The sequence below is a fragment of the Poecilia reticulata genome, chromosome 22, assembly GCF_904066995.2.
Source record: "Poecilia reticulata chromosome 22, P_reticulata-male-v2, whole genome shotgun sequence".
NCBI classification, from domain to species: Eukaryota; Metazoa; Chordata; class Actinopteri; order Cyprinodontiformes; family Poeciliidae; genus Poecilia; species Poecilia reticulata.
Window position 1 is genome coordinate 24345329 of NC_088851.1, and position 24471 is coordinate 24369799.

At 38.3% G+C, this 24471-nt stretch overlaps 3 protein-coding genes across 5 annotated transcripts in view; 1 reads left to right on the forward strand and 2 right to left on the reverse strand.

The window, feature by feature from the left end:
- Positions 1-1684, forward strand: part of fancm (FA complementation group M) — a 49582-nt gene extending 47898 nt beyond the window's left edge. For both annotated transcript variants that reach the window (XM_008399922.3, XM_008399923.3), the window contains exons 23-24: positions 105-399; positions 870-1684. In XM_008399922.3, coding sequence (XP_008398144.2) covers positions 105-399; positions 870-999 — 425 coding nt within the window. In that variant the 3' untranslated portion in view covers positions 1000-1684. The remainder of the gene's footprint in view (positions 1-104; positions 400-869) is intronic.
- Positions 1685-1788: 104 nt separating this feature from the next.
- On the reverse strand, positions 1789-13029 carry slc25a29l (solute carrier family 25 member 29-like). 2 transcript variants are annotated; one of them, XM_008399924.3, is made up of 4 exons: positions 12467-13029; positions 7816-7859; positions 5046-5129; positions 1789-4104 (listed from the first exon to the last, which is right to left on the reverse strand). In XM_008399924.3, the coding sequence occupies exons 1-4, from the start codon at positions 12498-12500 to the stop codon at positions 3349-3351; spliced, it is 918 nt and encodes a 305-aa protein (XP_008398146.1). In that variant the 5' UTR covers positions 12501-13029; the 3' UTR covers positions 1789-3348. The 2 variants fall into 2 exon arrangements, with proteins under 2 accessions (XP_008398146.1, XP_008398148.1); XM_008399926.3 differs by having other exon boundaries at positions 6239-7859; positions 12467-13027.
- A 4126-nt stretch (positions 13030-17155) lies between these two features.
- On the reverse strand, positions 17156-24455 carry wars1 (tryptophanyl-tRNA synthetase 1). Its single transcript, XM_008399918.3, has 11 exons — positions 24348-24455; positions 23934-24057; positions 22643-22859; positions 22440-22548; positions 21391-21510; positions 21092-21274; positions 20912-21012; positions 19586-19698; positions 19332-19505; positions 17897-18037; positions 17156-17826 (listed from the first exon to the last, which is right to left on the reverse strand). Exons 2-11 carry the CDS (start codon positions 24045-24047, stop codon positions 17668-17670), a joined length of 1431 nt encoding a protein of 476 aa, XP_008398140.1. The 5' UTR covers positions 24048-24057; positions 24348-24455; the 3' UTR covers positions 17156-17667.
- Positions 24456-24471: the final 16 nt, after the last annotated feature.

Consider the following 24471-nt stretch of genomic DNA (forward strand, 5'->3'; position numbering starts at 1 on the left):
AGCTCTGATTGGCTGTTTCTGACTGCAGACCACAACACATGTGAAAAACTTTTTTTTTTTATAAAAGTAACAAACAAGCCTGACCGTTTTTGTTTACGACGCAGGTGAAGTTTCCCGCCCTTTCCAGCGAACCCGTTACTATGACAACACTCTAGTGGCCCTGGTCCGGGCCGGGGTTCGCCTGCTGTGGAGCGACGGCGCCGAGGAGAGCGCCGGGTTGTTGGCGGACCTGGCCAAGCTGGAGTGCCGTAAAGGTCAGGGCATCGCGGTGCCCCTGAAGGTCAAAGGTCAGCGCAGGGAGGAGGCGTTGCAGATGTACCTGAGTCTGCCTTCGGTCAGCCATGTTCACGCTCTCAACCTGCTGCACAACTTTAGCAGCGTCGCACAGCTGATGAACAGGTAAAAGTTCTGACAGAACCGGGACGGGTCCGGCTGTGAGGGAGCGGCACCGTCCCTTTAAATGGATCATCTGTCAGTTTATCCCTCTATTCTTCTCTATTCATCCATACTTCTGTTCATCAGTCATCCATTAATCTCTCTGCTTATTCATCCAACCATTCGTCCATCCTTCCTTTTGACCATTTAATCTCTCATCCATCCATCATTTCATCCATTCATTTTTTGGTGTAGGTGTTCACCTCCTTCTCTTATCCACTCCTACATTCATCCATCAGTTCAGTTATTCCTCCGTTCTTCTGTCCCCTTATTCATCCGTCTTCTCATCCTTCTATCCATGCAACAGTTTATCCCTCATCCATCCATTTATTCATCAACCTGTGAATCAATCTTTTATAATCGAGTCGGTAGAGAATCTGGAAAACTCATAAATGCGTCGTAATTCTGTATTTTCTCCTCGTTTTTTCTTCCAGCTCCGTCGAGTCGATCCAGAAAGGCGGCTGCATGAGCCGATCCAGAGCCGAGGAGATCTACCGCTTCCTGCGTCGCTCCTGTGACTCCGCCCTCTTCACCAAAACACCCAAAGCTGGAAAAATCGGCTAGAGCCCCGAAGGAGACGCGTAACCTGACGTCAATCTATTGAGCCGCTTTCGCAAAAATAGAGGTTCAGAAGTGCAACAATTTAATAAATATTCAGAAAATAAAAACCTGCATAGGATATTTAAAATAAAAAACGGAAATACATCCATTAAAATTTAAACGCATCATGAATTTAAGTTTTGTTTACATTTAATAGCTGATTATTGTTGAATTATTGCACTTTTGTTCCCCGATTTGCTGATTCCAGTTACTGTGTAACTTTGTTGAAATTCCTCAGTGAGAGAAACGCCTCATCTTTTGCACAAGTAAACCAGGGGTGTCCAAACTTTTTGTCCCAGGTCCAAAGCTGTTTAATTTTATCTACTGGCAGGACTCAACATTCATTAAAGATCCAGAACTTAAAATAGGACTTCGGATTGTTGCCTCATTAAAAGAAAAACAAATTTTTAAAAATTGTTTTCCATCATTCTTGTGTTGTGGTTAGGGCCGAACAAAATAATTTTAAGGGCCACAAATGGCCCCCGGACCTTACTTTGGACACCCCAGAGTTAAAAAGGAACAAACCTCCACATTAATGTAGATGTTTGTTTTTATTCTCATCTGCTAAGATCCCAATCAAGAAATCTAAAGCACACTTTTGTCAAATAATGTGCATAAAAGTACCATAAATAAAGTTTATTTTTTCTGATTTGCATTTTTATACTTGTAATATTGCTTTTCACCGCTAGAGGTCAGCATCTACTGACGTCAAGCTGCTTTAATTCTCCACAATTAACACTTGTGCAAACCGTCTTAGAAAACAAATCTTTATTATGTTTTTTTTTAAAGATCTACATTTGAATGGCTACTTGGGTGCAAAGTATCGTACAGAGTCAAGCACAGGATACAAAGCAGCATTCGACAGCTAAAGCAGTCCTTCCAACTTAGAAAAAAAGGCAAAAAAAAATTACAAAACAGATTTACAAGTCATTCTAAAGCCTCAACAACAATCAGCAGCACTTTCACATTAATGTACATCATGTCCAACACAACACGCACCATCTACATACAGGGATATTACTCGTTTCTGCATGATTATTGGGAAATTTAACCCACATTTAAGCTCTTAAGTCTCAACATTCATCCAGTTTAATCCATGCTATTCAGTAAAATATGCAGTTATATAAAAAGAGCAGCTATTGATGCAAATAGGTGAACGTAGCTGGTCTGCTGCTGCCCCCTTGTGGACAAAGTGACTTCTGCTAACAGTTTTATTTCTTCCAACCCTACTCAACACAGCATTCAGTGTTTTTAGTAGTTACTGCAAAAAAAACAAAATAAACATTTCGCCTTAGCTTCAACCATTCATGTGGTTATATAAGGTGCTTCTTTAAAACGCAAACTTACGTTTGATTTTATCAGAAAATATCCAAAAATGTATTTATGCAACACTACAAGGAGGTTAAAGTCACACAAAGCCAGCCGACCTGTTAAAAATACTTTGGGAACGTTTTTGTAAACTATTCTCCGTTATTGCAAGATGCCAGATAATCATGATAGCTTTGATAAGTTAATATCATAAAAAATGACCAGAATAACTGCACCGATTTACACGCATGCAGTCACTATCTGACCTAGATAGTCGGGATGCACGATAAGTATAGGAACTAACATCGGTATCGGACAATATTTGTCAGATATGAACAATATATATTCATTTTTCACCCCAAATGTGTTGCAAAAGTGGAAAATATAGATAATATCTGTAAATATTAACATCAAATATGGTTATTGGCTCATATTTTCATATTGATGCATCCTTACTAAACAGCATTATAGTTTTTAAACTTGTTTGTAACAATTACAGTAACGATACAGTAGGGGTGCACCGATTTATTTTGGGTGATCGGCCGATACTTGCATGTAAAGCCGATCTTATTTCAACTGCACGGTTGCAGTTAACATTAGTCACCTCACTGTTACAAACTGATACATTTACCAACATTTCAAACAAAACAAAAAACAAAAAAAAACAAACAGTATCGTCCAAAATCAGAATCGGCTTTTTTTTAAAAGATACAGAGCACTGACAGAAACTAACTCCAAATAGCTAAACACATGAAATTAGCAGAAAGTAATGCTAACCGTTAACATGACTGCAGAACCAATGTATGTTTCTTATTTAAAGATCTGTAATCGGCCTGAAAACTGCAATCGGTGCACCCTTACGATACTGTTCCTAATATAACTATTGTACAAAAGCATGGGTGAGAAAAGAAGCCATATATACACACAAATTCAGCTTTTAGTTAAAAAAAAAAGTTTTTAAATACCACAGACGGATGGAGAGGTGCGCATCAGCTAACCTGCGCCTTACATGCTGGTCGGCTGCGGCTGCAGCTGCACGGCGGGCGGCTCAGTGTTCTGCATGCTGCATTCCTCCTCCCGTCGCATGTACATTAAAAACAGAGTCACAGTGGCGAAGGTGGTGGCGTTGACCGGGAACGCGCGCAGCAGCGTGGACGTGAGGCCGCGCGTGAACACCCTGTACCCCTCCTTCTGTAAGCTCTGCCTGACGCAGTCCGCGATGCTGCCATACTTGTTGACGCCGCCGACGCCGTCGGCCTGCAGCCGCGACTTGATGACGTCCACCGGGTATGTGGAGAGCCAGGAGGCGATGCCCGACATCCCGCCGGCGAACAGCAGCTTTGGGATCATGTACGGGTCCTCCGGCTCGCAGCCCAGCGAACGCGTCAGCACGTCGTACGCCAGGAAGTACACGCCGAAGCCAGGCGTCTCGCGCAGCAGCGTGGTCACCATGCCGCGGTTGATACCCCGGAACCCTTCCTTCCTGTAGATTCTCACCAGGCAGTCCAGGGAGTTCTTGTACATCTTCTTCTTGGACTTCTTCTCACCGGTTCCCTGCATCTGCATGCGCGTCTTCGCCAGCTCCATCGGGCAGCAGATGACGCACTGGATGGCTCCGGCGGCGGCGCCCGCCAGGAACTGGTGGAGGGGCGTGTCGCGGCCGAGCTTCCGCATGGCGTTGCCTTGGACGCCGAAGACGATGGCGTTGATGAACGTCAGCCCCATCATTGGAGAACCGATGCCTTTATACAGACCGAGCATCTGTACACAGGACAAACAAAGAGGTTTTCTTTCGCCTGGGTTTATAAAAGAAACGTAAAACGAGACGAAGACGTGCAACAGATGAAGACATCTCAACAGTTTGCATTATTCCCTGATAAATTTGAATGTTTAGCAGTTTGGAGTTAGTTTATAGGAATGTTTTTTGTGCTTTGCGTTAGATTCCACTACTTTTTGAGTTTGACAGTTCATTAGATTTTACTATTTTTTGTTCTACGACATTGGTGGTAGCTAATAGTAGCATTAGCTACCAGTAGCTAGCTACTGAGTTTGCTAATAATTGGTGGTAGCTAGCTTCCTACAGACAATAACTACTGCCGATTTTTGTGCAAACATTTATTCTCCATTACAACCATGGCAGCCATTTTGAAGTATGTCCACCAAAAAATATACATGGTTTCCATGGTGCAGTGCAGACTATAATTTGACAAACACGTTCATCTAATTGGCTATTTTAGTGCAAACATCTAGAAAAATCTGAAAAAAATCTCAGTAAATACTTTTATTGTCCAATCATGCCTTAATTGACACTAAAATATAAATATTAGCAAATGTAGCTCAAAAATCTTGAATTTTTCAAACAAGCAGACTCCTGGGAACATCTATGCCAATTTAGGTTCTTTAAAGATTTTTAAATATTCTGCTGCATTAACTTACAACCATGACTCCAACTAAATGCAACCGAGTTTCTAAGTTTGGAACGCACTAGAAGTGAAACGACAATCATAATTCCACCATGTGTGAAAGCGATGAGACCAAGCATACGCCACGAATAGCACAAAGGTCCAAAGCCTTATTTAGCTCCCTGATCCCAGCTGGAAGACACTCGACTCTGTAAGGTGGGGCTGATGCATGTAATCGCAGATGGAGCTGAAACTTGACACTTAAAACCAGAGTAGGATAACAGGGAAGGCGACACTTACCGATTCTTGGCGCACGATCGACTGAAAGCAGTGAAATGTGCCGCGGTAAAGAGGTTTGTCCACATTTTGAACCTGAAGCCGCACCTGGGGACGACAGCGCTAACGTTAGCGGAGCGTTTGAAAGACACAAAGAGCACAGTGACTATAAATCACTGCAAAAATCACAAAATCTTACCAAGTAATTTTGGTCTTTTTTATAGTGCAAATATCTTAGTACACTTGAAATAAGAAATTGTAACTTTTCAGTAAATAACTCTTTAAAATTGCAGAAAAAGTACTTGTTCCATCGGCAGATTATTTTATTTATATTGTTTTCCTCAATGTTTTAAGTGAAATAATTTGCCAATTTAACCAGTACTTTTTCCGTCAATATTAAATTATTTACTTACAACTAGCTTCAGTATTTTACTGAAAACTTACTTATAACTTAGTTTTCATGTTTTAAGTGTACTAAGGTACCACTTTTCCATAAGGCTCCCCTTATAGATGTTATTAATTCATCTCTAAACACTTTCTAAATCATTAATAACTGTTTATTATGCATTAATTGTGAAGGTAATAAAACCTACTAGTTTCTTGTCTCACCTATTTTATTACACTAAATGTTTCAGACTATTTTGTAAGCACAATAATCATTTGTAAGCTTAATTTTTAGTATATATTAAGAGTTATTAATGATTTAGAAAGTGTTAAATATGGAAGTAAATATGTGCCATCAGAATTTAAATAAAAAACGCATCTGAAACTTGAATGTTGTATATTTGTGCTTACTTTTTTAATTTAAAAATAAAATTCAGTGTCATTATTTGTACATGTTTGCATGTGCAAATGCAAACATGTACTTTAATATACAACATTCAAGTTTCAGATGCATTTTTTATTCAGATTCTGATGGCACATATTTACTTCCATAGTTAAAGAGCGTTAGTAATCTAAAGTTGCACTAGAAACTAGACCAAAAATGCTTGGTAAGGTTGTGTTTTTTCAGTGTACGAAGCAGGGAAATATGCAGACAATCATTCGTTTGAGGGGTTAAAATGCTTATGGGGTGCAACATTACCGAGTAAAACGTTGAGTAAAAATAAAACAAAAAAATAGGAGAAAAAAAATAAAAATGCCTTCTTGGCTTTTATATTTCTATAGCTCAAGACAGGACATTGGGTGAGATAAAGAAAGACCTGGACCATACTTACTAGGTCACATTTCCGTGGAGAGGTTGTTTATTTCTCTCTCTCATCTACAACACAGTGACACTGTAGCTGTTAAAGACAGCCGCCCCGAGCCCCAAGCAGACACCGGCTCAGGGAGAAATGACATCAAACAGCAAGGTGTAAAAAGAACTACAACCAACATCCATTCAGCCTCTACAACAAGCTGCAACGCTAACATTCGCCTTCATGTGAAGAAGCTTCCTCGCCATGCCAGCAGAGGACGCTGTTCCAGCACGGAAATATTTATTTTATGACGGCTACGTTCACGCTGCAGCCGGAAGTGACCAGAATCCGATTTTTTTATGACGGTCTGAACAATACAAACTGGATTTTTTTTTTTTTTGATTGGATATGTGGCTCCAAATCCGTTACGTATCTGATCGGGTCGCATTCATCCGACCGGAACGTCATTGATTCTCGACGAACGTCACTATTCTGCGTCCTGATGCGCGCGAACAAAGAAAAAACAACAACTATGGCGGACAATAATGAGGATTAAGTTGTTAATATGATGACTCCGGTCGGACAACAACTTTAAAATCATAAATTATTAGCATCCATGTTTACTTCCGCAAACACTTCTTTTCAGCACTGCGCATGCTCGCTACGTGGGTCGTTACTGCGCCGTGGCGCCCTCTACTGCGCATGCGGGACATTTCAGGTCTTACGCAGTTCCATTCAAGTCTCATATTTGGACGGATATCAACTGGAGAACTGGTTGGATGATCCCCCATAAATCTTTCATTGTAAACAATGTGAAGGAAATGTCATTTAAATTCTTTATAAAATTTACCCTGCGGTCAAATTTAAAGATACTGTGACGCATCTTTTGGCACCAACCTTTGGAAGGAGATTTATTAATAACCATATTTTGACGTGTTTTTACTTAAGTTAGGGAAATGTTTTATTCTGTTTTTCTAAATTCTCCAGAAAGGATCCTAAATGGGGTTTTTTTATAATGAACTTGCTAATTTGTTTTGCTAAATTTTACATTTATAAATGTAAATTTACCAATAAAGCGCCACATTTTCCTCATTTTATTTAAGATATGGAACTATTGGTTAAAACAATAACAGTCTACTAATGAAAAGGCCATCAGGAAAATTCCTATGTAAATCTTCTGTATACTTGTCATTTATTTAAATACAAAAAGTCACATTTGGAAAAAAATGATTAAAAAAATGAAATAAAATCAGATTTGGGTCACTTCAGGCTGCAGTGTGAACATATCCTATGAGTTACTGGATTCATGCAAAATGCTGCTAATATTCACACACATTCTCTGAGGTAAACACACCGGAAATATAATTTTTTTAGGATTTTGTAGTTTAAGAAAATGAATAACTGGGTTGGATTAGGAAGTATTGTCCCGTCAGAGGATTTTCTGGCCCCAATTTAGTGAAATATGCTCTAAAAATAAAACATACATGGAAAAAATGATTACAAATTTCATCCTTATGTCGAAAATGTTTATGTTCTGTTATTTAAAAAATGTAAATTATGTTTATTGCCTAACAAGAGTGAAAGAAAATCAAAGGAAAGTATTAGGAAACACCCACCTTTACAGTATCAAATGGATGGCCGACCAAAACACCAGCAGCACCTGCAAAAAAATAAATAAAACTTTATATACAAGAGTATATCTGTGCACCGATTGCAGTTTTCTTACTTCCTGATTACATTTTCTTTTCCAGAAGAATCACTAAATATAGCAACAAGTAAATCCAAGCAGAAAACAAATAAATTTTGACTATAACTGCTTCTTTTCTGTTTAATATCTGTGTTTTAATCTTTGTTTTATGGTTGTCAACTGCAGTTTTAAATGTGCGACAAATAAATTTGACATCGGCTAACGGTGAATCGACACCGGCCCCGTTTAGTCCGATTTAATCGAACTGTAGTTTGTTTTTCTAAACAGTCCGGTTTATTTGGGAAGGTGTGAATCCGTAATTAAACTGCTAACAACTCCAAAAGCAGGAAGTGGACCACAGGGCAAAGCATTCTGGGTAAATACAACCAGAACGCAAGCTAGCTTGGTGCTAGCAGGAGAAATGGCTTGTAGTTTTTTTTTACAAAAAAAATTAAAAATGCACATTTGTTAAAGGAGGAAGTTTAATTCTGTCTTTATTTGGATGTTTTCATGTCGTTTTTTTTCAGTGGTTCGTGGTACAGCGCCCCCACAGGCGAGGAGGGGAACAGGTTTTTCAAATTGTTTGATTTGTTTGACACAATAAACACAGCAGCTGAATTTTTTTTTATAAATGTTGCAATTTTGTTGCCCAATCGAACAGAATCTTCCAAACTATCAAATCATATAAAAAAAATCCAATTCAGCAATTTGGAAATATTTCTGGTCTTGAAAACACAGAGAATAACAGCGTGAAAGCCAAGTGAAGAAAGTTACAAGAAGAAAATCCCAAAGGAAAACGTTTCACCATTAGTTTGTGACTTTACTCTTAAATTATATTTGCGTTGTTTAGCAGGAAAATGATCCAAAACAAACCAGTATGCACCTTAGATTCGCTCTGGGATTATTATAAATCTATACTTTCAAATAAATGTTGCTAGAAAACCATCCAATGTGGCTGATTAAAACAAAGAATAGTGACTCAAAATCCCTCCAGAGTAAAATAAATATTTCAGACAGTTACTGAAAGATTCTGGTAGTTAAATTTAAAGAGAAAATTGAACAGGTTGGTTTTGATAGTTTTTTTCCCCCCTAATTTAAATCATTCTTAAACTGCTTTTAATATTTATCTCATGTTCTGACACAAAAAAGTAAAAAGCAAATTATTTTTCTTAGGATTGGAGATAATATTTGTGCAAATGACAGCAAACTGTGACATTTTTAAGCAAATCCGTTTTCATTTTGACATTTAATCAAGTTTATCACACATTTCTGCAGCTATAAATGTATTTTTTTATATATACATTTGTGGAATCCATTTGTTTTTTGCTCCCTTTGCAATCCTGACAGGTATTGTGCTGTCGAGTTATCAGTCGGTCGCTGCACCGTAAGCAGTGACGTCAGTCGTAACGCGGCCTGTCCTTGACTCATGTCAATGATCCCAAAACTCAATTTTACAGCAATTATCTCCGTTTACGGGCCAAAGCACACTTTGAAATCCAAACATTCGTAAAAACTAACTCTTTATGATCGACAGGAAGGTTTAAATTTGTAGGAAAACGTAGAGTCTCAATTCTGGGATGGTTTTAACTCGCTGAAACATTTCTGAGAAAGTTAATAAAACCCTAAGTGGGTCATTTATAGAACATCATAAGTGAGTTAGTACACACTGAAAAAACAGACGTTGCACTGCAAAAACGAAATCTTACCAAGTATTTTTGGTCTAGTTTCTATTACAAATATATTATTACACTTTAAGTAAGAAAAAACTAACTTACAAGTATTTTTTTCAGCAAGAAATGTCAGCTTTTCAAGTCGATAATTCTTTAATATTGTTTTTTTTTTAAATACAGACTATTTTACTTGTAATAAAACCTTCTTCCCACATAACAGATTAAATAATCTGCCAATGGAACTAGCACTTTTATCATCAATATTAGGAATTATTAATTTAAAACAAGCTAGAAAAGCTTGAACATTTAAAATAAGACAAAACTAACATAAAACTAGACAAAAATACTTGATAAGATTCTTTAGTACCAAGTTTTTTGTTTGGAACCAATAACTAGATTGAGAAGTATTTCTACTTTCCACCATTTTAATCTGTCCAGATTATAAAGAATTTATTGTTTCCAGGAACATTTGGGAAATTTATACAATTCAAAACACAAACTGTAAAACCTTGATTAAGTGAGTTGCTTACAGTCGCCGCAAGGAAACTTTACCAGTTTACGTTATAAACTGGATTTGATTTTATTTTACTATAAAACAGCCTTCTATTGTTTCTTGCTACAAACTGGAGTTGAACATCTTGTAAAGCTACTTGAGAAGTCTATTGTTACAAAACAAAACAAGCAGAGAGATTTTAAAAGGAGCGGCGAAAACAAATGATGTGGATTAGCAACGCTCGTCAACAATTCATGGCTTCATCCAGAACAAGTTACTCTGGAATAGCACAGCATACAGGAACAGTCTTCAGTCAGAGGCTTCTGCAGATTCTCTGGAATACTGACTGCTACTGGAGCTCCTTCCCGTCCACAGCATCACCACCCAAAACGACTCAACATTGTATTCGCCTTTGGGGGAATTAAAGTATTTTAAATTGGCACATTACCTAAAAAACACAAAAGTCGATTTTAATCTGCTTGTTTTTTGTGAAATTATATTTTCAGTATAATTTTGGGAAAGAAAAAAAAAAACTAGGCAGCTAAGCTGACTCATTTTTGTTTAAATACAAAGTAAAGGAATTTAAAATGTTTTATTTGTTCACACCGTCTTTTCCTCTTGTCACATAATTTGATCTCTAAACTGTTGGAATACAAAAACTGGCTTCTCAATTAAAAATAATGTCTGAATCGAATCTATAGACTCTGAAATATTTGCATTTCTATTATCAACTGTTGATTTAGTTTAATAAGGCGCCACCTGCACCTCGTATCTCCCTCCAAACTCTTTTCAGATGTTAGCAGCACGGCCTTGAGGGAAGAACCAGACAGCTGACAAGTTTCCCAAACCTTTGTGTTGCTGCTTTTCAGTGGAAACCAGTTTACCAAGAATGAACGAATCAGGACTCCCAGATTGCAACATTTAAGTTAACATTTAGCAAAAAAACATCCACTTTATCGAGTTCTTATTATCCGTTTCATGAATCCTGAAACGTTGAGCTGCTTCTCGGCTTCTCATTCAACAGCGTTGACATCTGAATCCACTCTGATCATCTATAATTCAACATCTACAAATTAATTATCCAAAGTTATTTGAGGCAAAAGCAAAGAGATTTTCTTTGGGATCTAAACGAAATCCAGTTTCAGAAGCGCAGCTTTAGTTTTTAAGTGCCATTTTAAGATGCTCTACATCAAATAAATGTAACTTTTTTTTCTATAAAAAACATTACAGCTTGTCTACTTCAATACTGCAAGCCGTCTTGATAAAAAAGCAACTTTACTATCTTAATACTTCAGTTTTGTAGAGCAAATTTAAACCAGCACATGTTGGCAGCCATTTTCTCCCCTGTAATGTTGAAACATGATGCAGGAAAAAACTAAAATATTGTATTTTTTACTGCGCATTTGAGTTTTTTGTCAGTTACTTAAACACCAAAAATAATAATGTATTAAACTAAAGTTGTCCAACTTTAAAGTTAAAAGACAACTTTTAGGTAATTTTCCCTAAAAACCCAAAACTTTAATCTTTTGAATCATAGGAAGTAATCTGGAAGCTAAAACATAATAAAAGTCTTCACTTCTTCTTACTCCGTTTCAAACAAAAAAGTAGTGGCAAGCTAATTATTTTGTTCTTGTTTACGCATACTTGTTTCAAATTAATTTATTGAACAAAAGTCCCCAAACTTTAAAGTTGAAATGCTAAATTTTCACTAAAATACAAGATTTCAATGTTTTGGATCATAAGAAATAATCTGGAAGGTAAATCATAATAAATGTTAACTCCTTCCTATGTACTTTCAAACAAAAAAGTAGTGCTAAGCCAACTATTTGAGCTGTTCTCACTTATCCTTCTGGTTACTTGTTTTTTAAATGTTTGAAATGAATAAATTAAACGTTTCCAGTCAATTTTCTTTCTTTTTTTATCCAATATTAGATAAATACGTGGATAAACTGGTTGCATACTTCAGAAGCCAATCCCTTGTCCTTTTATTGTGCAAGTCCCCAATGTGTAATGATGATGACTAATGGTCAGTCAACCCAGGACAGAAATGAGTTTATTAAACTCTGTGCAACCTGCAGAAAGATCAGAGTGCTGGCATGATATTGGGAAACAGGCTGAGAATCACCACTCCCCGTCTGAGCTGCAGATCCCAAAAGTTGCATCCGGGTTACTACCAGCCCCCCAAAATAAATAAATTAACAAATAAATGCTAATTCACAGCTTCCACTTCAGTATCATCACTCCCTGTCGCTATAAAAGATTATGTCGACCCGGAAGAGGTTTGAAACTCGCAGCTTTTCCTTATATTTTCCAGCTGAATGAGCTTCCTGCTATGGAAAATCACCGGCAAGGCTTAAGCTAATGCTAACCAGCTATGCTAACTCACCGATAGGAAAAAAAAAAACACACAACCTCACCTCCCACACATCCAGCGGCGAAGTCTAGGGCCATTCCTTTAGAAAATCAACAAGTTGGAAGCCTTCAAGTGGATTTAAGCTGCAATTCAGAATGAATTATAGAAAATAATTGTGTTTGGATCTGAATGAAACAGCAGATTTACCCCCCGGCTCGGTGGTCAGCCCGGCTGGAGAAGGTAAACAGTTACTACGGCTAATGAAACCGGCTCTCACTCCGAGCAAATCGTCTTAATTTGTCCCCCTTACTAGAGCTGCTCTTCCTGCCAGACCTTTCTATTTCTGTACGGCGGCAGAAGGCGGAGGTGTGCCCTTTTTAAGGCGGCCCAATCGGCTTACTTGTAAGCAGACAACTCCCCTAGCGAGCCCTAACCGCCCCCCGGATCCATTGGCTGCAGCGGCTTAAATGAGGGTTAAAATTGTCGCGGCTGATCCCACAGCGTCAAAATCAACAGTGTTATCGCCGTGGTCCGCAGCAGCTTGCGTGAGTTTGCGAAGCAGGGTGGTCTGCTGCAAACTGCGTGACCCCTGAGCAACGTGAGCCGCAGGATACTGAGGCAACACAGCATCAAAATTACCCAGAGCCACTTGAGCAGAAAGGATTCACAGTAAAATCATCCAAGATTATTGGAATATGCTTGAAAAGTTTTACTATCTTTTGTAATTTAAAAATAAAGGGGGTAGTATTTTATAACACGAGGAAGTATGTTGTAAAAAAAAAAGCTGTATAGATCAAATCTGACTTAAAACAAACCTGACTGCATTAAAATTGGGCCTGTGTCTCTGTCTGAAGCTCCGCTTTCAGGAAGTCATCACATTAACGCTTTAGTGACGTTTTATCAGCGGTTCACTGAGAAGTAGCTCCTATAATCAGCAGATGTTTGCCAATTGTTGAGAGCTAGTCTGAAGGAGCTGCTCTGTGAGGTGAAACTTGGAAACTGCATCTCTGAGGCGGAGCTATGCTTCGAAGGCGGGGCTAGGTCCACCCTGGCGTTTTGAACAGTGGAATGGTTGCCATGGAAATTAAAGGATTCCTCTAACATGCGTGAAAGAATCAAAGCAAAACTCCAGGCATGATTTAGATGAGTAAATAACATCACATATACTCGCTGAGTATATGTGATGTTATCCACATATACTCGCTGAGTATATGTGGATGATTGACAGCGGTAAGACCCTCCTCATGGCTCTGATTGGTTGATTTTGGTCAGGAACAGTGCATTTCTTCAGACAGAGGAGTTACATTTTTTTCATAGATTATCTGTCTCGATATGGTGATAGTTTTGACAAAATTGTTAAAAAACAAATATTTAAAAAAAATAAAAAGTTACATACTGCAGCTTTAAAGAGCCGCTAATTGGATCAATTTGTGAACATTTAAATTTTTGAGTGAAATTCACAAGAAAGTTGAATTATCTGTATTAATAAGTAAAATCAATATTTCCTCAAATGTTGCAAAGTACAACCACATTTTTTATGGAAAAATGTTTATGTGTTTTCATAAAACATGACACCATAACATATAAATATCAAATATCCATGTAGTTTTTTACATTTTGCATTTTAGGCCTATTTGCAATATAAAAAGCACCACAAACAACAAAATATTTCTCAGTGAAGAACAGAACGACTTGCTGCTAAAGGTACAATCTGCTAAGTTACTGATTAGTTGGCAGGACTTTTTAAACAAGCATTACTATTTTTAAATGTTATGAATGAACTTCTCTGTTTATTTTTATGTTTTCTGTTTAAGGACAAACACTTCTGTTTGGGGTTTTGGTTCCTCCAAGAAGCCAGCGGTGAAATCTAGCTTTTGTTGTTCAGTGATTCATGGAAAGTCCTTTATTTTATCATTTTATCAGCGTGGGACAGTTTTGATTCCCAAACTGTTTGGAGAGGATGAGAGTGTTTATTCTGTTTTTATTGGCATACATGAAGACTTCATGTCTCTAAAGTTTGTTGGGGTTTCGCTCTAAAACACTTAATTGTGACAAAAAAAAAGTCAGATATTTGTCTTCATCACATTTTTAGTTTACTTATAATCAATGATAGTTGTTTTTTTTTTTTTGTTCAATTATGCTCCTTTCAATTGTAACTGTACCGGATGTGGTTCAGCTGAATGAGAAACAATAATACTAAACTTAAAAGTGACTTATTATCCAAAATTCACTTTTAGCATGTTTTATACTTTCATTTGGGTTTTAAATGCTTCTAAAAACAACACAAGCTCTTAAAAAAAACATCCCGCAAATATTTTGGCAATAAGTTGTTTCTTGGTGTTTTGAAAGTGAGCCGTTTCAAAAACCTTAAGAACGTAATGTTACAAATAAGCAGTCGCTGGCTGTTACCTAGCAACCCCAGCGAAGCCCGACCGTTACCTAGCAACCCCAGCGAAGCCCGACCGTTACCTAGCAACCTCAGCAAGCGGTAACTTTTATGTAAAAGAGCATTGTTTGACCAGGTTTATACATTGTGTGGAATGATATTGTTTGGATTATAAAAATTGTGTATGCAGGTTAATTTCACTCATTTTACTGGATCTTTGTTCTATTTAATCATTTTTTTTCTTTTTACATTCATCAGTTTTGGATCTGGACATCATCAGGTCTTTATTTTGAGTAGGAGTTTATACACTCATGAGCATAACTGCAGTTAATTTGGGCTTTTTAATGATCCATTTGAATATTTTTTCTCCTGGATTGGATGATCGTGCAACAAAAGAACTGAAATAATTTTTAAAAACAAGAATCAGCTGAACATATTTTAATTCTCTAATCAACAGAGGTTAAAAATATACATACACGTTTAGTTAAATGCAGAGAAACTACCTTGTTTTCTCACAGTCATCATTCTGGCTGGATATGTCCATCCATCCATCCATTTTTTATCCACCCTTGTCCCTCAGTGGGGTCAGGAGGGTTGCTGGTGCCCATCTCCAGCCAACGTTCCGGGCGAGAGGCGGGGTCACCTGGACAGGTCACCAGTTTGTCACAGGGCAACACAGAGACACACAGGACACACAACCATGCACACACACACACACTCACACCTAGGGACAATTTGGAGAGGCCAATTAACCTAACAGTCATGTTTTTGGACTGTGGGAGGAAACCAGAGTACCTGGAGAAAACCCACCATGCACAGGGAGAACATGGAGACTCCATGCAGAAAGACCGGGGCCGGGAATCGAACCCAGAACCTTCCTGCTGCAAGGCAACAGCTCTACCAACTGCCCCACTGTGCAGCCCTGGCTGGATATGTGATTATTATTTTTGCTTTTCATTTTATGCGTTTATTTAAACCTTTCTCACCAAAACACCACTCATCCAACTTTATGGGATTTTTAAAAACAAAAGCCGATAAAAGGAAAAGTAGCTTAAAAAAACTACTTTTACAACTGATTTTATGATCCGTGTCTTTAATAGTAATAGTTCAACTTACTTCACCTGGGATTGGCGGTTTTTGGTATAGGCAGTGTAATAGAAAATTTCATTTTTACCATGATTTCATTTTGGATGGAACTGATGATACTTTTTACCATTTATTTGCTGATTATATCTGCTGTGTTTTTGTATTTCTGCAAGGTGTGTTTTTCCATTAGTTTCCAGATAATGTTGAGATGTTTCTGCAGCTGTGATGGCAGAAGAGACCTGAAGACATCTTGGGTAAAATGCTTGATCTGGAAATTGTCTTAAAGGACCGACATGTGTGGAACGTAGTTTGTAGCCTGGTTTGACCTGAACCCAGGAGTAAAAGACAAAGAAGAATTAGAAGTTTCTCCTGAAATCCTCATCAGCTCTTTCCTGCCATAAAACCGTCCCCTCCTAGAGGTGGGGTTCAGGATCGTCTCTGTGGTTCGTCTGGCAATAGAGATAAGATCAGACTTTGGGTGGGTCTTTTCCCATATAAAGGGAAATAAACATCCAAGCTTCATCAATTTGGACAAACCAAATGCTTTCTACAGATAAATTTTATGATCTTATAAGAAAGATTCATGAGTGACAGATTTAATAAGCCCAAGAACACTGTGAAAACAGGTAAGTATAGTGACGGTAGCATTATGCTAAAGGTTTAGCCATTGTAAATAAAAATAAAAATAAACTGTATTTCCACCATAAAAAATGTAAAAATTTGGGGGTTTTAAATTTTTTTTATTTCTGACATTACTCTCAAATTTAGATTTTTTTTCTAGTAATTTTTCAAGCTCAGAAATTTCCATATTTTTTCTTGCATTTTTTTTTTAAAACTGATCTACGATCGCTCCAATATGCAGTCGAAGGTTCTTGCCTGTGGTGAATTGCACAGAGCAGCTGGAACATCTTAGCAAAGGGGTGTCCAAACTTTTTGTCACATGGGTCAAAAATATCGAGTCAAAATCAAGTAAAAATAGCCATCAGATTTTCTTTTTGTTTGCGTAGGACACAGATGTTATTCATCGTTGGTCCAAAACCTAAAAAATGATTTTGCATGTTTGCTGTATTAAAATAAAATCATACACTTTTGAAATTATTTTGTGCTGCTGCACCTAAAAAAAGTTGTATAATTTTTTAATTCAGTGCCACAAAAATGTCATTTTGCACTTTGGACATTCATGACTCATATTTCTTCAATAGGAACAATACGTTGATATAATCATCATAATTGTGTTTTAAATGCATGGAGTGGATAACATGAGGCTTCTGGAAACAAAGCCTCGATCCATTCGATTTTATTTGGTGCTTAACCATCTGATTTATATTAATGCAAACATTTTTTCAAGAGTATAACATTGATTCTATCTTTACACCCATTTCTGTTTTCCTAAAAAATCATTTCAATTATGTGCTGCACGATGTTCAACCCTGAGAAAACATACAAAACGCATCATTAAAAGCCCAAAACGTAATCACAACAACCGTCATTGCTTTGTTTTTGGAACATTAGGACCAATAACAAAGCGTTAGTGGCTCAAACTGTGAACGTATTAGTGTGATAATACAGGGTTGGTTTCACTGATGTGAGAAGTTAAATTTCCACAGAAGACTTCCGAAGCGGATGATTTTTGTTTGTCTTTAAGCAGGATTCAGAAAACATGCCTTTCACTTTCACTCCTCAACAACAATATGTGCATTTGCTGCAGCATGAGCAGTTTTTCTGTTTGCTCCCGTTACAGACGACTTCAAACGGAAAATAAAAGCCGAGCACAATAAACACGGATGTGTGAGCTACAAGTTAAAATTTAAAGGTCTGGGTGTCATGAACTGCTTCACTAATTCATCTGTGACTTGTTTGCGTCTCTCTTGATGCTGCGCAATCATCGGCTGCAGAGTCTCAATCAAGATCTTCTTCAGTTCGCCCGTTAGCAGAGCGCCGCTCGTGTAGTCCTGCGGGAAGAAGACGATGAGTGGGATTAGATAGATAAAAAAAAAAAAACAAGTCTGTTTTCTTCCTCACCTGTCTGATTTTCTCCAGCTGCTCATCATCCTCAAGGAAGAAAGTCAAATACATGAAGGAGACGTCTACGTCTGCGTTCCCGCCGTACTTCCTGTGTTCCTCCACCGTGTCCTTCCCTCCAGAAAACGCGTGTTTGTTAATCTGTAGGGAATAATCAGAGGTGAGGGAAATCTGCAACGTAAACCTAATCTGATTAAGCACGCATTCACACCAGCCCAGTTTAGTCTGCTTTAATCAAACTCCAGTCAGTTTGTTTAGAAAGTCTGATTCGTTCAGCAAAGTGAGAATGCGCAATCAAACTCTGAAGAGAGTGAAGAGGTTCTACTGTTTTGCAGGCCCAAAAAAATAAAGAAAGAAAAACTAAGATCAAGCAAATAAAAATGCCAGATTTTTGTCTTTTTTTCCAATCACAGACCCAATTATTTTAGACTCAGTTTGTGTCACTTTCTTTAAAAATTTTTGCTATATTTAGAAAAGTTTAATAAATTAAATAAAAGCTGATTTGGGTGCGGGCTGCGCAGTTGGTAGAGCTGTTGCCTTGCAGCAAGAAGGTTCTGGGTTCGATTCCCGGCCCCAGTCTTTCTGCATGGAGTTTGCATGTTCTCCCTGTGCATGGTGGGTTTTCTCCAGGTACTCCGGTTTCCTCCCACAGTCCAAAAACATGACTGTCAGGTTAATTGGCCTCTCCAAATTGCCCCTAGGTGTGAGTGTGTGTGTGCATGGTTGTGTGTCCTGTGTGTCTCTGTGTTGCCCTGCGATAGACTGGTGACCTGTCCAGGGTGACCCCGCATCTCGCCCGAAACGTTAGCTGGAGATGGGCACCAGCACCCCTCCCGACCCCACTGAGGGACAAGGGTGCAAGAAAATGGATGGATGGATGATTTGGGTGCAACAAAGTCAGTATAAGTCTGGATAAACACGGTTCTACTTATTAGAAAAGGTTTGTTGTAAAAATATAAGTACTTTGTCTTGTTCTTAACATTTTCCACTGCAATACAAGTCAGTAATATTTCTACCCAGATTTAAAATAAAAAGTTTAATAAACACATTTATATCATTGTTAAAGTGAACTCTGGTGCAGTTTGAATGCAAGCAGATTGGAAAAAGCTCCGAAAGCAGGAAGTGGATTAAAATGCAGGGAATTCTGGGTAAAAACAAACATTAGCAGGAGAAATTATTTATGTCTTTTAACAAAGACAAAAGAGAAATCATAAAACCACTCAAATCTGACACCACTCCATTTTTGTTTAGATTTTGAAAGAAAGGAAGTTGTCTTCTTCAGTGTTTCTTGATGCAGAGCCCCCGCAGGCGAGGAGGGGAACAGAAGTTTCATTTAGTTTGGTTCGTTTGATGCAGTGTGAAATCGAACCGCAGCAGCTAAAAATGTAAAATGTTACACTGTTACCAGGCTACCAGGTGAAAAACCCTAAATCACCTTGTTCTTGATCTGCTTCGGCGTGTCAGTGAGGAAGATGGAGGAGTTGGCGTCGCTGGCGCTCATCTTCGTCTGCGCCCCCTGCAGGGCGGGGAAGAAAGTGGAGTGCAGCAGGGCTGGTTTCGGGTAACCGATCCTCGGAGCAACATCGCGGGTCATCCTGAAGTAGGGGTCCTGTGTGACGGACAGAAAAACTAATCATTTTGTACAATAAACATATCTCTGCATTCCTTCCTCCATCTCGTGGTTCTGACCTGATCAATGGCACAGGGGATGAGGCACTGTATGTCTTTTCTGCTTCCGAAAACATGAGGGAAGGAGTTACTGAAGGATGGCGCGGCCTGGATGGCCGGGAAGCTGATCTTTCCTGGATGGAGAACAAAACACAATAACTGATCAAACGTATACTTGGAAAATACGAGACTCTGAACAGATTTGGTAATCTGAAGAGTAACTAAATCCTAGATTAACTATTTTCAGAAAGATAAAGTGTCAAAATTGGACCTTAAAGGAGACTTATTATGCAAAATTCACTTTTTGTGCTTCTGTTTGGGTCACAACTGCTTCTAAAAACAGTCAAAGTTCTTAAAACAAAACTCCCAGCCTTTTTTGTTTTGTGGTGTCTGGAAAATAAGCCGTTTGAAAAACCTCAGGAATGTAACCCAACAATCTACAGGCACTCTGCCGTTACCTAGCAACCCCACCAAGGCCCAGCCCGTCACCAAGCAAACCCACCAAGGCCCAGCCCATCACCTAGCAACCCCACCAAGGCCCAGCCCGTTACCTAGCAACCCCACCAAGGCCCAGCCCGTCACCTAGCAACCCCCGCAGCCACTTCTGTAGCTCCACCTTCTTCCACATATTTGCTGCGTCTCCTTTTTAAGAACCATTATAAATGAAACGTCAGAAATGTAGAAAACAGAAGTGATTAAAATGGCAAAGACAAACATCGTCCAGTCAACTGGCGACAGATTCGCATTTATCCATGACAGACGCAAAAAAAGTGAGTTTGCTAGCTAGTTAGCCTTTTTAGTTTTTCCTCCTCTGTCTATTTCCATTGTCGGAACCAGAACCAATGGTTCCTGCTAATATAGCTGCTAATGTAACTTTGCTGGCTAGCAAGTGTATATTAGCAGCTAGCTACAAGTAGCATCAACCGCCCCGAGTCACAGAACGTAAATAATAAGCGACCGAAAGGTTTGCCTGACTGAAAAGTCCCATGAGAAATAGAGACTATATAGAATATTTAAAATGAAATTGTAATTAAAGTATCTAAGGCCAGCCTACCTTTTTTAAATTAATTTAAGATATTTTAAGACCATAATTTTAGATTTATGGATATAAGACTGAAGACCTTTAATGTATTTAAGGCCAACTTACCTTTTTTAAATGAATTTGAAAGCCTTAATTTTAGATGAATGAGTTTAAGACTTATTCAAGACCCGTGATTAACGTATTTAATGCCAATTTACCTCCTTTTAAATTAATTCAAGAAATTTTAAGGCCTTAATTTTAGATGTATGCATTAAAGACTTTTTAAATCTGCGTGGTCAGTCATTTTACCGTTTTCAGCCGCTTACCGATGCAATCGCTGTCCGTGAAGCCAAAGATGCCTTTAACCTGGTTAAACGTCACATGCTTCTGGATCTTCACCACATTTCGGTAGAACTCAGGGGAGGAACTGAAGTAAAAACACAAACAACACTATAAAACACTATAATCTGACAGTGTTCTCTCTTTAGTCTCCAGTTTTGTTTTACCCCATGTAGTCGAGGTCAGAGAAGATGAAGGTCTTGTTGATGTCAAAGCCACAGGCGATTATGTCCTTGGCGTTTTCTATGGCAAAGCGGTGGCATTCTTCAACAGTCAGGTCCTTCCACAGGTACTTCTCGTCATCCGTCAGCTGGATCACCAGCGGGATGTCGAACACGTCCTGGAGCCATCTGGAACCAGGAGTTCAGTGCAATTTGCTCCATTTTGAAAGTCAGAACTGCACCTTTTGGTCGATTTTTAAATCTACGGTGTAGTAGTGACATATTTATGCAGGGAAAAAACTCACTTGGTGAAGATAAAAGGGATGAGGTGACCAACATGCATGGCCTCTGAGGACGGCCCTCTGCCAGTGTACAGGTAGAACGACTTGTGCTTCTCGTACGCATCCAGTACCTGATGCATATCTCTGCAGAGCAAAGGGGGAAAAATTACGTTTATTCTTCTGTATCCAATAATAATTCACTGTGATTTTATTTTGTCAACACAAAGTAGTGTAAAGCGGGAAATGAAATGCTTTTTGTGTTGAACCTTCTTTGATCTGTTTCACTGCATAAAATCTACAGCAATAAAGTTGAATTGTATCTGATTTTATCATAATAAATATTCAGCGTTACAGTAGAAAATGAAAACAACATGAAGACTAAGAGAAAGAAATGTATAGTCCTGTTTCGGCTGGTTACAAGGCAGAAGGGGACACAAAAAATGTGTTTATTATGTTGTTTATCATTTATTGTGATAAATTTCTTCTACCAGATGCAACTGCAGGGAAAGTTGGTGAATATACAGTAAACTAGACCAAGTATTTTTGGTCTAGTTTATTGAAATATCTTAGTGCACTTAAAATAAGACAAAACTAACTCATAAGTAACTTTTAAGCAAGATATAGGAGCTTGTTTTAAGTCAATAATACCTTAAAATTGCAGAAAAAATATTAGCTGCATTGACCGAATATGATACTTAAAACAAAACATTTTTCCCTTGTTATAAGTGAAATAATCTGCCAATGGAACTAGTGTTTTTTCATCAATATTAAGGAATCACTGACTTAAAACAAGCTCATATATCTACCTAAAAAGTTACTCAGAAGTTAGTTTCATCTTATTTTAAGTGTACTTAGATGTTTGCACAATAAATTAGACCAAAAATACTTGGTGAGATTTTGTGTTTTTGAAGTGAGAAAGCTGGAAACACTCGGAAATCATTTTTATTTCCTAAAGATGTGGAAAAATTAAGCCAATCGCACTAAAATAGAGCATAGTGAAGTTCATAGTTATAATATGAAAAGTTTGTATTAACGTGATTAATATGTCAGTTATTAATTGGAAGAACAAACACCTGTGTGAGAAGAAAACTCCTCTTCGTAGAAAGCGGTGCGGCTTCTGTCCACAAACCTTCTCTACTCTATCCACCAGCTCCTGGTCGATCTTACTGCTCCCAAACCTCACTAAAGGAAAGAAAAAAAAGAGAGAAACAATGTTTATCAATCCGCCATGATGGATTACCCCTCCCCTCAGACTTGAAGCTAACTGGACTCTCACCTATTAATTTGTCGTAATCGACTCCCTTGGCGTTGGTGGTTGAAACGGTCCATGGATCCACCGTGTCGTCCTCACCGGCGCCATCTGCTGCCGGGCCGTTGTTCAGCTCAGCATCGTTCTCTGACGGTGGACATCCTGCTTTGTAGTCCTGACCTGTCATCTGTTTGTAGTCCATTTTCAGCTTCAGTAGCAGCTGGACAGCAGCGTCAACCTCAGTCTGTAGAAAAATAAATAAAACGGGCAAAAAAACCCAACAATATCAACTATTAGGCTAAAAATTAACAATAAAACTGAGTAAGATTATCTTTATTGCTTTTTTCCCTTAATTTTTACTGTCTCTAGATTAGTAACATGTATAAAAATAAAAATATTATCTATTATATTATAATGCTGCACAGTGGCGCAGTTGGTAGAGCTGTTGCCTTGCAGCAAGAAGGTTCTGGGTTCGATTCCCGGCCTGGGGTCTTTCTGCATGGAGTTTGCATGTTCTCCCTGTGCATGGTGGGTTTTCTCCGGGTACTCCGGTTTCCTCCCACAGTCCAAAAACATGACTGTCAGGTTAATTGGCCTCTCCAAATTGCCCCTAGATGTGAATGTGTGTGTGCATGGTTGTGTGTCTCTGTGTTTGCCCTGCGACAGACTGGCGACCTGTCCAGGGTGTACCCCGCCTCTCGCCCGAAACGTTGGCTGGAGATGGGCACCAGCACCCCTCCCGACCCCACTGAGGGAAAAAGGGTGCAAGAAAATGGATGGATGGATTATATTATAATGAATATAAATTACCATCTGAAATATCAGATGTTAATTTTAAATATATATTTTTTAAATGCCCCGTTTCCTTCAATGTCTAGAAACAGGAGAAGAGATCAATTAAAATCTCATTCACTTTTAAAAATTCTGTTACTGATAAAAAACAACAAATCTAGTTTTCCTACAGGTTGTTCATGTCCAAATTCTATATTTTTCCAGAGTTAAGTTCTCAGTTCTTTTCAGTCCATTTTTACAGTACAAATATAACAGTGTACCATAAATTCAAGGTGGATAAATCCAGCTTTAAAAATGGAAGTAGAAAAAATCCTGGAGCAGACTGATGACTCACTCCCAAATATGTTTTATTTACAAACACTATATAAACACCATGTTGATATATTAAATGATGATTAAATGATAGTCTGTCTCATCAGACTACATCCCCTTTTTGTAAATATTTATTTTACGGTTGTTGATTAACTTTTCTAAGCAGGAAGAAAATAAATTTTATTCTTCTCTTTTTGTTGTAAATGTGCCTTACTTTATCAGCTTTGGCTGACTTCAGGGACCTCACTTTTTCCCCTTGTTCGCTGAGTTTCTCATAAAGCTCCATGGGAGTGCTGGCTCCTTCCACGTCTCCTTGGCAGTCTGTCATCTCCTTCACCCTGACATGATGTGAAAAAAATTAAACAAATGTTACAATCACGCTTTAAAGAGAAAAATAAAACTGATTTAAAGCTCTGATATCTTTATATTTCCTCCTTCCGTAGCACAGAAGGCTCCCATATGTAAGCATTTATCAGAGCTAGCTTGGTAAATCAGGCTAATCGTTGCTAATACTCTCCATCAAAATGAGAAAATTGACAGTCGGCGGGTTCCAAAATTAAAAAAAACTATTGAGCTTAAAGGCATGTCAAAGAAATATCCGGTTAGTTTCTCTGTTTTTCTATCATACCGTTAAGATGACAGCTCCCTCATTCAACTTGCATCAGCCTGTAAAGATCCCGGTGCCCGGATTTACTTCTTCCCCGTTCAAACACGCCGTGTTCGAAAGGTTCCGATCATTCCGCGCAGTCAAC